The following is a 13147-nucleotide window of genomic DNA, read 5'->3' on the forward strand; positions in this document are numbered from 1 at the left end:
GAACAAAGAGACCTTGGAGTGCAGGTTCATAGCTCCTTGAAAGTGGAGTCGAAGGTAGATAGGATAGTGAAGAAGGCGTTTGGTATGCTTTCCTTTATTAGTCAGAGCATTGAGTATAGGAGTTGGGAGGTCATTTTGCAGCTGTACAGGACATTGGTTAAGGCCACTGTTGGAATATTGCGTGCAATTCTGGTCTCCTTCCTATTGGAAAGATGTTGTGAAACTTGAAAGGGTTCAGAAAAGATTTACAAGGATGTTGCCAGGGTTGGAGGATCTGAGCTATAGGGAGAGGCTGAACAGGCTGGGGCTGTTTCCCTGGAGCGTTAGAGGCTGAGGGGTGGCCTTATAGAGGTTTACAAAATTATGAGGGGCATGGATAGGGTAAATAAACAATGTCTTTTCCCTGGAGTCAGGAAGTCTAGAACTAGAGGGCATAGGTTTATGGTGAAAGGGGAAAGATATAAAAAAGACCTAAGGAGCGACTTTTTCACACGCAGAGGGTGGTACGTGTCTGGAATGAACTGCCAGAGGATGTGGTGGAGGCTGGTACAATTGCATCATTCAAGAGGCTGTTGGATAGGTATATGAATAGGAAGGATTTGGAGGGATATGGGCCAGGTGCTGGCAGGTGGGACTAGATTGGGTTGGAATATCTGGTTGGCATGGACGGGTTGGACCAAAGTGTCTGTTTCCAAGCTGTACATCTCTATGACTCTAAATTCACCCTTATTTCTGTTCTAACTAGGCAAACATTTGCTTCGAGATTATGCTGTATGATTCTAGACTCTCCTACAAGGAAACTGACTTCTCTCCATCAACACTGTCAAACCTCCTGTGAATCCTGTGTTTAGAAAAACTGCTTGCATGTCAATCTTCTCAAACTCTGATCAGTTCACATCCAACCTTCTCAGTGGTTCCTCAAGCAATCCCAAATAGAAATTGCTGGAAAAACTGGCAGTGTTTTTGAAGAGAAAGCAAAGTTAACATTTTAAGTCCAGTGACACTTTGGCTTTTTTGTATGGTAGTTTTTTGTGATTACTGGTTGAGGACTGCCAATCCCTCATTTCTGTAATTTTCTGCAGTCTTTCAATATTTAAGTATTCTTCCTGCCAATGTGCAAACTTTCACACATCCCTACATAATATTCCATCTGACAAATGTTTGCCCACTGTCTAACTTGTCTACATTCCTCTGCAGATCCTTTGTCATCCTCACCGCTTGCCTTCCCATTTATTTTTGTGTCCTCTTCAGGTGTGGCTAAAATATATTCATCCTCATCCAAGTCATAAATTATGTAACGTAAATAATTGTGGACCTTATACTGATCCCTTTGACACCCTACGAGTTGCCATCCTGATAATGCCCCCTTTACCCAACTGTCTTCTATTATTCAGCCAGTCCTCTCTCTAAGCTAGTATACTGCCTCCAAACATTTGAGCTGATAGCTTAAGAAGCCTTACATTTGTTACTTTATCAAATATCTTCTGAAAATACAAAATATATTACATCTACTGCTTTTTTACCTACCTATCTTATTACTTAAAACAGATTCTAATATATTTGTCACATATGACTTTTTCTTCATACACTTCCTTGCACACTATGAGCAATTTAGCATGGCCAATGATTCTAACCTGCACTTCTTTGAATTGTGGGAGGAAACTAGAGCACCTGAAGGAAGTGCACAGTCACTGGGAGAATGTACAAACTTCACACAGACAGTTACCCAAGGGTGAAATCAAACATGACTCCATGGTGCTGTGAGGCAGCAGTGCTAACATCTGAGCCACCATGCCAAGCTATGCATGCCCTCATTATCACCTGATTTATTCTTTGTCCTACTGTATATCTGCTGCTGGGGGTGCTATTCCTACCAGTGTGTTCTATCTCTTCTTTCTTATCTCCACCTGTATGGATGTTACACCTTCCACTCCAAGATCACTTTTTGATCTTGTGCTAATATTGCTACCCACCAATCTTTTCTTCTTACCTATCCTTTTGAAACGCCACAGACCAATGAACATTTAATTTCCCTGTTCTTGTAACCATGTCATACAGTCAGATACATATACAGAACAGGAACAGACCATTTGGTCCAACCCATCCATGCCGACCAGATAGCCCAACCTAATGTTGCAGGTTAAGAAGGGCATAGATAAGCTGCAGAGGTGGACCGATAAGTGGCAAATGGAGTTTACTGCAGAAAAGTGTGAGGTGATTCACTTTGGAAGGAGCAACAGCAATACAGACTACTAGGCTAATGGTAAAATGCTTGGTCGTGTAGATGATCAGAGAGATCTGTGTCTATGTACATAGTTCCCTGACAGTTGCCACCCTGGTTGATATGGTTGTTAAGAATGCATATGGTGTGTTAGCTTTTATTGGTAGAGAGATTGAGTTTCGAAGCCACGAGGTCATGTTGCAAACCTCTGGAGCGGCCATGCTTGGAGTATTGCGTGCAGTTCTGGTCAGCGCATTATAGGAAGAATGTGGAAACTTTGGAAAGAGTTCAGAGGAAATTTATTAGGATGTTGGCTGGTATGGAGGGAAAGTCTTATGAAGAAAAGCTGAGAACTTGAGGCTGTTTTCATTAGAGAGAAGAAGGTTGAGAGGTGACTTATTTGAGACATATAAGATAATCAGAGGGTAAGATAGGTTGGACAGTGAGAGCCATTTTCCTCTGGTGGTGATGGCTAGCATGAGGGGACATAGGTTTAAATTGAGGGGTGATAGATATAGGACAGATGTCAGAGGTAATTTCTTTACTCAACCCCCAGCCTGCAACAGTAGTAGACTCACCGACTAAGGGCTTCAAATTGGTCATTGGATAAACCTATATGGATGAAAATGGAATAGTGTAGGTTAGATGGGCTTCAGATTGATTCCACTGGTCGGCGCAACATTGAGGGCCGAAGAGCCTGTACTGCGCTGTAATGTTGTATATTCTACTGAAGTTTAGAACATAGAACAATACAGCACAGAACAGGCCCTTCGGCCCACAATATTGTGCCGAACATCTGTCCTAGCTTAAGCACCCATCCATGTACCTATCCAATTGCTGCTTAAAGGTCACCAAAGATTCTGACTCTACCACTCCCACAGGCAGCGCATTCCATGCCCACACCACTCTCTGGGTAAAGAACCCACCCCTGACGCACCTTCTCCAAAGCTTCCACATCTTTCCTAAAGTGAGGCGACCAGAACTGCACACAGTACTCCAAATGTGGCCTAACCAAAGTCCTGTACAGTTGCAACATCACTTCACGACTCTTGAATTCAATCCCTCTGCTACTGACTGCACACTGACTGCAATGTAAGAAGTACCTTGCTGATTTGGGTCCGCTCAGGGAAAGTTTTTAGCTACAGTGATCACCACATTCAGGTGCTTCTATCCTACTTGACAGGATCAGGCAGCTACTCCTATAATTAATCTATTTCACTCTACTTAAAGGCTCTTGTGTGAACTGAACTTTAACATTCAAACTGAACTGGGAAAGGATGTACCAGGTGAATTCTCATTTGAACCAAATTTCCAATAGTATATTCACAAGACCTTTGTCTCACTGTACTCAAGTCTCATGCACACTGACCGTACCCATTTTGACTGTGCATTGTAAAAATTCTTTTCTGTTATCACATCAAAAAAGATCTTTGACTGCATTGTCATTATGGCAGATGTATTGCACTCATCTGAAGACAGCATATTAAGTAGAAAAAGATTGTATGCTTTTTCCAGAAAAAACACTCGACATTTTTCAGTGTCTTTTACTTGGTCACACTATTGTAAGATGTTAACAAATGGAAAAATAAAGACACTTTTCACATTTACTGTGTCATTGAATAATTTTGACATAGACTGCAATTGTAGGTAAAATTGGGTTGCATTAGGGCTGCATCTGCTAGTTTGAAGGTCTACTTAACATAAATTTGTGGACAGGTTGTTTGAGGTTTGACTTGTTGTGACTTTGTTATCATCCGAGTATGATGATCATCAACCTTAGAATCAAAGGGTGTAGTGCTTGTTCCTTTCAAACTATATTTTGTATGTACCACATGTGCGGGATAGAGATTTGAACAGAAAACTTATAATGTATGTAGTATGTTTAATTGTCATTCATAAAGTACAACATAGGAAAATTGATGCTATGGTTATAAATTTGACCAATATTAATACGAGAATTTGAATAATCTTTAACAGTTTTGGAAAGTCTGTCCAATGGAGCATCTTCTGGCTCGCTTGGAACTTGATTCCCGACCAGTTGCAAGACGAATTGTCAACTTGTTGTTTAACTCCTTCTTTCCTGTGAATCAATCTGAGGAGGTATGGTGTGAAAGATGTGTCACTCTTGTACAAATGAATCCCATGGCAGCGAGGAAATTTTATCAGTATGCACATGAGCACACTGCACCAACAAATATTGGTATGTTCTTTACTGTTGATTACTGAATATTGAAAGTGAGTGCACTTTTATTAAAGAAAGGAATGATTTTCATTTACACAGCATTTATGAACTTAAGATGAATTAAGTTGACTAACATCTATTTAAAATTCTGATCTTTTAATTTCAAATCCCTCTATGGCCTTGTTTCTCTTTATCTTAGCAACTTTCAAGAGCCTTACCAAACAAATCCATTTAGATCTCCATATGTTACTCCAGTTCCAGCATTCGCATGTCCCCAGTGTTCTTTGCTCCACTAACTATTAAAGTTGTCTCTAGTGCAATTCAATTTCTGAATCTTGCTGTCATAATTTTCTCTTCTCATTTAAGAATCTCTTAAACCAACCTCGGGCTAAACTTCTGATTGGTCACTCACCTTAGTAATTCCTTGTGTCAAACCCTGCTTATTAATAACCCTTCTAATGCACTGGAATGCTTTCCTATGTTAAAGGGATCATATGAATGTAGATTGTTTTGCTGAAGCTTAGATACTGTTGTCTTTTGAGTGAGGTGTGACAGGATGATACATGTGCCTAGATAATCATTTTTACTGATGTTGGTTAAAGAATAAATATTACAAAGTACACATTGGGAATCTCCCCAGCCATCTTTTGAATTTGTATTGTTATATGTTCACCTGAGGGCAGATGGAACATGGATATAATCTTTCACCAAAAAAAATGCCACTTTCAACATTACTGCACTGAAATGTCAGCCTGGGTTACTTTTGCATGAGCGAAAATGATAGCAAGCTATTTATTGATTTAGCACACTGTATCACTAAATGCCTGTATAAATTTTAGAATTAAAAGTGATATGCAAAGTAAAGTTTGTAAACATGAAGTGGATATTCTGCTGAATTTGTAGTAGTTACATTTTGCAGTTTGGCTGTCATTAAACTGTCAATTTGGCAGGAACCTTTGGCTTCTATATGAACTCTGTTAAATGCAGAAATCCAGATGTTGATGATTCCCTTCTCCACGGAATGTTTTGTCAAAGTCTTCACAGGTGGAAATGTCTGATTTGAAATGGACTTTTGCTTTTAAACATTCCTTTGGTAATATTAAATTAGATTACTTACAGTGTGGAAACAGGCCCTTTGGCCCAACAAGTCCACAACAACCCTCCAAAGAGCAACCCACTCAGACCCATTCCCCTACATTTAACACTATGGGCAATTTAGCATGGCCAATTCACCTAACCTGCACATTTTTGTACTGTGGGACGAAACCCACGCAGAGACTGGGAGAATGTGTAAACTCCACACAGACAGTGGCCTGAGGCAGGAATTGAACCCATGTCTCTGGCGCTGTGAGGCAGCAGTGCTAACCACTGTGCCACTGTGCTGCTCGTGCCGACTTTCTTCTGAGTCTCTGATTTCTTGGTTCAAGTTCCTCTCCAGGCCTTAAGCACAGATATCCAGGCACATTTTCTGCATGTATTAAGCTGCTTTTAGATCAGATCTTGAACTAAGTTAAAATTCACACAACATCAGGTTTAGTTGAGCAGGTTTATTTGGAACCACTAGCTTTCGAAGTGCTGCTTCATCAGATGAAGAAGTAGCACTTTGAAAGCTGGTGCTTCCAAATAAACCAGTTCAACTATATCCTGGTGTTGTGTGATTTTTTTTTTTTGTCTGCCCCTGTCCAATACTGGCACGTCCAAATCATGACTATCTTGAACTAAGCGCTCATCTACCTGCTCAGGTGGATGTAAAAGCTCCCATGCTACTATTTTCAAGTCATCCCTGATGGTCTGACTAATATTTAACCCTCTGCTTGCATCACAAAAGCAGACTGTCTGGTCATTATCACATTGCTGATTAAAAGAGTTTGCTGTGCACAAATTAGCTGCTTTGTCAACGTTGCATTTCAAAAGTACTTAATTGGCTGTAAAGCACTTTGAAAAGTATAGTGTTGTGAAAATGTGAGATAAATACAAGTTGTTTTCAAACTAGCAAGATTGGGTTGGGATATCTGGTCGGCATGGACAGGTTGGACCGAAGGGTCTGTTTCCCTGCTGTACATCTCTATGACTCTCTAGCCCTCTGTCTCAAGCTCTCGATGTACAAAAAAGGATAAAATATAATTAAAGTCAGAGTATAGTCACCCAAGTGTATCCCAGGACATAGTGGGAAAGTAAGGAAAAAATTGTGGGGCCCCGAGCAGAAATGTTTGTATCATCAACAGCCACAAGTAAGGAGCTGGAAAACTGGAGGGTGGCTAATGTTGTGCCATTATTTAGGAAAGGCTGCAAGGGAAAGTCAGCACTCCGACCTTTTGAGCTGATGTCAGTGGTAGAGAATTTGTTGAAGGGGATTCAGAGAGACAAAATACAAGATCTACATATATTTGGAAAGGCAAGGACCAATTAGGGATAGTCAGCATGGCTTTGTGCATGGGAAATTGTGTCTCTCAAACTTGATTTAAATTATTTGAAGAGGTGACTAAGAAGGTAAATGTGGTCTTATGGACCCAAACAAGCCCTTAGACAAGATTCTATATGATAGACTGATTGATAAGTAAGGTAGAGCTTGCCAGTTGGATACAAAGTTTCATTTGAAGGTAGGAGACAGAGACTGTAGTATAGAGAGTTGCTGGTTGTTCAGACTCGTGGCCTATGACTAGCAATATGCTGCAAGGATTGGTGTTGGGTCCATTGTTTATACGAATGATTTGAATGAGATTGTCTGAGGGATGGTTGGTAAGTTTGCAGGTGGCACCAAAATTGTGCACAGTGACAAAAGGTATTTAAGAATATCATGGGATCTTAATCGATTTGGCCAAAAAATCGCAGATGGAGTTTAATTTTGATACATGTGAGGTGTTGCATTTTGGTAAGACATACAAGGACAGGGCTTATACAGTTAATGGTGTAGCCCTGGGGAGGGTTGTCAAACAGAGATAACTGGAAGTGTGCACAGTTCCTTAAAAGTGGTGTCACAATTAAACAGGGCGATGAAGAAAGCATTTGGCATGTTTGCCTTCATCCATCAGAGCATGGAGTACAGGGGTTGGGTTGTCATGCTCTGGTAGTAGAAAGACATTGGTATGGCCACATTTGGAGTACTGAATACAATTCCAGTCGCCCTGCTATGGGAAGAACATTGCTTAGCTGGAAAGGGTGCAAAAAAGATTTACAAGGATGTTAGTGAGACTGAAGGTTTATAGTTCTAAGAAGAAGGTGGGTAGGCTGGACATTTTTTCCATGGAGTTCAGGAGGCTGAGGAGTGAGCCTATAGAGTTCAAGGTTTGCGTAAAGATTTGCAGCTCGGGTGCTGGTTGTCATAGTTGTTGGTATGTTCGCCGAGTTGGGAAGTTCATTTGCAGACGTTTCGTCCCCTGTCTAGGTGACATCACAGGAGGTTCAAAAGCACTGTTCAAAAACATAGCTTTAAATTGAGGGGTGATAGATATAGGACAGATGTAAGAGGTAGACTCTTTATTCAGAGTAATACAGGTGTGGAACACTCTGCCTGCAACAGTAGTAGACTCGCCAACTTTAAGGGTGTTTAAATTGATCATTAGATAAACATATAGATGAAAATGGAATAGCTTAGGTTAGATGGGCTTATGATCGATTCCACAGGTCAGTGGAACATTGAGGGCCAAAGGGTCTGTACTGCGCTCTAAATGTTCCGTGTTCCATGTTCTACTTAACAGCAATCTGGGTTTGTTCAATATACCATTTCAGTTGCATGACACTGTAAACCTTTGCTATAAATTCTACATGTTATGGTCCTGCTGCACAGCTACCTGATGAAGGAGCAGCCCTCCGAAAGCGAGTGCTTCCAGATAAATCTGTTGGAGTATAACCTGGTGTTGTGATTTTTAGCTTTGTCCACTGCAGACGAATACCGCCTCCTCCACATCACGCATTGAATGTAACCACTTCACTGTCGCCTACAAGAACTGGGCTAATAATATGTAAATGTTGTTGGTTATTATTCTTTGCCACATCACTGCACTTTTCTTTATTATAATAGCCAAATTGATGCTTGTGCTTCGTCGATGTTTGAATGCTTGTATTGCGAGGGAAGTGCAAAATGAAGATGGTGGTGGTGGTGACGATGATAAATACCACATGGAAAATAGCAGTGTAAGTTTATTCCTACTCTGAAACTTGTGCACATTTTATAAAAAAAGTTGCATGTTTGGTTATGCTTTCTGTCACTACTTGAAGATGGATTGTCTTTCTTAACCCTAGGTTTTGGTAATTTATTTTGAAATAACATTGATGTGGGAAAAGCTTATGCACAAATTATTTTTTTTCCTTGTTATCAAATGTTTGGGAAAGCAGAGGGAAGTCCATTGTTTTTCTGCCCTCCCTGCCCCGACAGAATCTTTTTTTTTAACCTGATGGGTATGCCAGTGAAAACAATTGTATGTAATCATTGTGTTAAACCAGGATTTTTCTTTTTTAAACGATCGTGGGTGTTGCATTTATAATTGCCCAGAGAGCAGTTAAGAATCAGCCTTGTTGATGTTGTCTGGAATAACATGTAGGCCAGACGAGGTAATGTTACCATATTTCCTCCCCGAAAGGACATTTTTGTGACAATCGCCATCAGGCCAGCAGTTTATTCCATAAAATGGGTACAGCATAGGAGATAGCATATTGTGTCTGTGCTGGCATTTTGTAGGAGCAGCTCACATAGTCTCACTTCGTACTTTTACATGTAGTCCCACAAATCTTTTTGGATAATTATTTCATGAAACTTAATTTGCATTACTGTGTAAAGAGATTTTGTGTATCTTTAAAATAATATTTTGTACAAAATATTACGTTCTGCTTCCACAACCCCTTTGGAGGAAGAATATTCCAAAGTGTCTCAGTTTCCGACATTTGTGTCTTAAATGGGCCTTCTCTTATTTGTAAACATTGACTGCGAGTTCTCAAATCAGCCTCTCCACATCCCCCTGTCAAACTCTGCCAGAATCAAGTCACTTCATACTCTTGTAAACTACAGTGGATGCAAACCTGTCTTATCCAACTTTTCCTTATAAGACAATCTGCTCATTCCAAGTATTGGTCTAGTAGACCTTTTAATTGTTTCAATTTTTGTCTTCACTTCGGGTTTGTTTCTGTGCTGTATGACTGACTGAATAGGTCAGGCAGCATCTGAGGAGCAGGAAAATCGATGTTTCAGCTTCATCAGGAATGAGGCTGAGAGCCGAGGGTTGGAGAGATAAAAGGGAGTAGTGGGGCTGGGAGAAAGTTAGGTGAGAGTGCGATAGGTGGATGGAGGTGGGGGTAATGATGATAGGTCAGAGGGTAGGGTGGAGCAGATAGGTGGGAAAGAAGATGGGCAGGTAGGATAGGTCATGAGGGCGGTACAGAGTTGGAAGGTTGGATTTTGGATAAGGTGAGGCGAGGGGAAATGAGGAAACTGGTGAAATCCACATTGATGCCAATGGATTGGAGGTTCCTGAGGTGGCGTTCTTCCTCCAGGCATCTGGTGGTAAGGGAGTGCAAAGGAGGCGGCCCAGGGCCTGCATGCCCTTGGCGGAGTGGGTGGAGGGAGTTGAAGTGTTCGGCCACTTCAACTCCCTGCTGCGCAGTGGGGTTGATTGGTGCGGGTATCCTGGAGATGTTCTCTGAAGAGCTCTGCAAGTCGGTGTCCAGTCTCTCATGGAAACCGCATCAGGAGCAACGGATGCAGTAAATGACATGTGTGGAACTGCAGGTGAAACTTTGGATGTGGAAGGCTCCTTTGGGGCCGAGGGGGAGATGTGGGTGCAGGTTTTGCAATTCCTGTGGTGACAGGGGAAGGTGCTGGGAGGGGGTGGTTGGGTTGGGTTGGTGGAGGGTGTGGACCTGACGAGAGAAACGGTCTTTACGGAAAGCAAATAGGAGTGGGGAGGGAAGTATATCTCTAGTGGTGGGGTCGGAGATGGTCTAGGTGAATTTAAGGTCTGCGTGCAATGTGTTAAAGTTGGTGAGTGTTCCACACTCTCGACTCAAATCAGGAGAAAGTGAGGACTGCAGATGCTGGAGGTCAGAGCTGAAAAATGTGTTGCTGGAAAAGCGCAGGAGGTCAGGCAGCATCCAAGGAGCAGGAGAATCGACGTTTCGGGCATAAGCCAGATTCCTGAAGAAGGGCTTATGCCCGAAACGTCGATTCTCCTGCTCCTTGGATGCTGCCTGACCTGCTGTGCTTTTCCAGCAACACATTTTTCATCTCGACTCTAATCTCCAACATCTGCAATCTTCACTTTCTCCCTGTATGAGTAACTGTATGCCAGATATTTAATGAAAAACATAATTGTTAACATGAAGGCTCATGATAGGGAGGAAGGAACATAGACATATTTAATTTAAAGAATTTGTCCCCACAGGTGCTAGACGATGTGCTTTCTGTGAACGATGGTGCCACAATGGCTAGCTTACTGGAAATTATTGTCATTTTGTGGAAGAGCATCGACAAGACACTGAGTAAAAATGAAGAAGCTAAAAACTACACAATTGCCAAGTTTGGAACTGTGCTTCCTCAGTATTTTAAAACTTTTACGGTATGTTTTGGGTTTCAGTGTATGGTCTTTCAAGTGATCTTAAATTATGCTTTAGATTTTAATTTTTGGTCTTAACTGTTGTCCACCAGTATTTGTCCAATAGTAGGGACAAGTTTAACAGGGAAAATCATTTGCGTTATGCAACTGAGAATGTTGGTTAGATGTGAATGTGACTTTTTTTAAAATTTCAACAGGATGATCGCTGTACTGGTCCCTTAGTGATTTTGGCTTCTTTCATGCCTGCAACCGCTGTTCCTACCTTCAGGTACATTGTTTTATGTAAAGTTACAGCTAAATAGGTTCTGTTTAGTTGTTAACATGTCCATTATTGATCAGGAAAACATTACTACCGTGAGCCTGAAATAAAGTTTCTAAGAAATAATTTATTGTTAGACATTGATTTACTCTCTCAACTGTAGATGGGGAGTGGAGATGAGCTTTTTTTCACAATTGTGCTTAAGGCACTGTAAATTGCACTTTGAATAGTGGTAGGTATAAAATGAGCCAATTTTTGTTTTACACATCGAAAACAATACTTTGTTTGAAATGTGTACATTTATTTCTGAATGTAAGTTGAGGGTTCTAATGAGATTTAAATTTGAATGGGCAAATTTACCCAATGAGAACATACCTAAGCTTAGGTATGTAATCATTGGATAAGTATGCCCATTCAAATTTAAATCTCATTAGAACCCTCAACATTGTGGTAAAGAATTGAATATCTTGCCTGACATTGAGCGAAGATTACTTTTTATTGAATGCATTGAAAAGATTTTGATTACTATTGATGCAAAGAAACTGTTCCTTTTGGGGGAATTAAAGCAGCATCTGTAATCTTACAAAGAAATCTCTGCTCTGAAAACAAATCGGGAACTTGGTGAAATAATGTGGGATAAGGAGCTAATACGTGTAACTTGATGAGGTACAGATCAGCCGTGGTAATGTTGAAAGCAAAAGCAGGTTTGAGAGGCTGAGCAATTGTTCTTGTTTGGTTCAGGGCGTTTTGATTTCTTTAATGCACAGATTACTGAATGAATAACTTTTAAAAATACTAGTTTAAATGGGAACTGCATGCATGCTGCACTGAAATATCCAGTTGTAAAGATCCAGACTATCTCATGTAAGTGATGGAAGGAGTTGTAAATTGAGTAGATACAAGGATTGTTAGAGTAGTTAAGGGCCAGGAAATACAAGCTCAAGACTAAATTCATGGTTTACTCAGTAACAGTGATCCCTAAGCTCCTGTATGCTCCAGAGGCTTGCACAACCTGCAACAGGAGCTTCAAAGCAGTGAAGTATTAATGGTTTCACAGCAGGTTTCCCCAAACCTCACGGCAAGGAATTCTGGATCAGTGGTGCTGGAAGAGCACAGCAATTCAGGCAGCATCCGAGGACAGGCAAAATCGACGTTTCGGGCAAAAGCCCTTCATCAGGAATAAAGGCAGAGAGCCTGAAGCATGGAGAGATAAGCTACCCTCTCAGGCAACATGTTCCATATTTGACCCATCCCCTGGGTAATTTGCTTTTCCATCAGATCCTCGCGAAATGCTTCATTTTTCACTTTAACCTTAATTCAATTGGTCTAAGACATGCCTACATCGCGGAAGTATTTATCACAATCGGCCCAGTCTATATCACTCACCATTATGTCTGCATCAATTGCCCCCTTAGCCTCTTCTGCTCCACAGACCCCAAACAAAAGTTAACTTTTTGCTGAGACCTCTCACTTCAGGGAACATCCCGTGAAACCTCTCTGCAATCTCTGCAGTGCAATTGTTCCCTGCCGATTTTGTAGCGATTGGACCCGCGCAGACTGTGGACTAACCATATCTTTCTTTAGAGTCTGCAACAATACTTCCTTCCTCCTATATTCCACCCTGTGGCTGATGATTATGCTTCCTTACGAACTTGCAGATGCAAGGACTACTGGGTTTTCAGTTCAGTACAACAGTGAACCTTTCATCGTTTTAAGTAAAGGTCCTGCTGAGAGCCCTGTCATTGACGGTGCCAGGAATCTTCACTGCCAAAACAAAACTTTCCTGAGCATAACGCACCGCCTTTCCCCCGGTACCTCCCGCTATATGCCTCATCATTAGAGCAGATGCGATCGGGAGGTAAGCTAAGAGAATGGAAGAGAGTCCATTCAGGTAGGATACTGTGACGATGCATAATAAATGTAACAGTGGAAATTGAAAG

At 41.2% G+C, this 13147-nt stretch overlaps 1 protein-coding gene across 3 annotated transcripts in view; it reads left to right on the top strand.

Annotated features, from left to right (window-relative positions):
- Positions 1-13147, top strand: part of ncapg2 (non-SMC condensin II complex, subunit G2) — a 117635-nt gene that overhangs the window by 43036 nt on the left and 61452 nt on the right. For all 3 annotated transcript variants that reach the window (XM_043690697.1, XM_043690695.1, XM_043690696.1), the window contains exons 14-17: positions 4199-4421; positions 8425-8537; positions 10778-10951; positions 11146-11216. In XM_043690697.1, coding sequence (XP_043546632.1) covers positions 4199-4421; positions 8425-8537; positions 10778-10951; positions 11146-11216 — 581 coding nt within the window. The remainder of the gene's footprint in view (positions 1-4198; positions 4422-8424; positions 8538-10777; positions 10952-11145; positions 11217-13147) is intronic.

The sequence above is a fragment of the Chiloscyllium plagiosum genome, chromosome 5, assembly GCF_004010195.1.
Source record: "Chiloscyllium plagiosum isolate BGI_BamShark_2017 chromosome 5, ASM401019v2, whole genome shotgun sequence".
In the NCBI taxonomy this organism is placed as follows: domain Eukaryota; kingdom Metazoa; phylum Chordata; class Chondrichthyes; order Orectolobiformes; family Hemiscylliidae; genus Chiloscyllium; species Chiloscyllium plagiosum.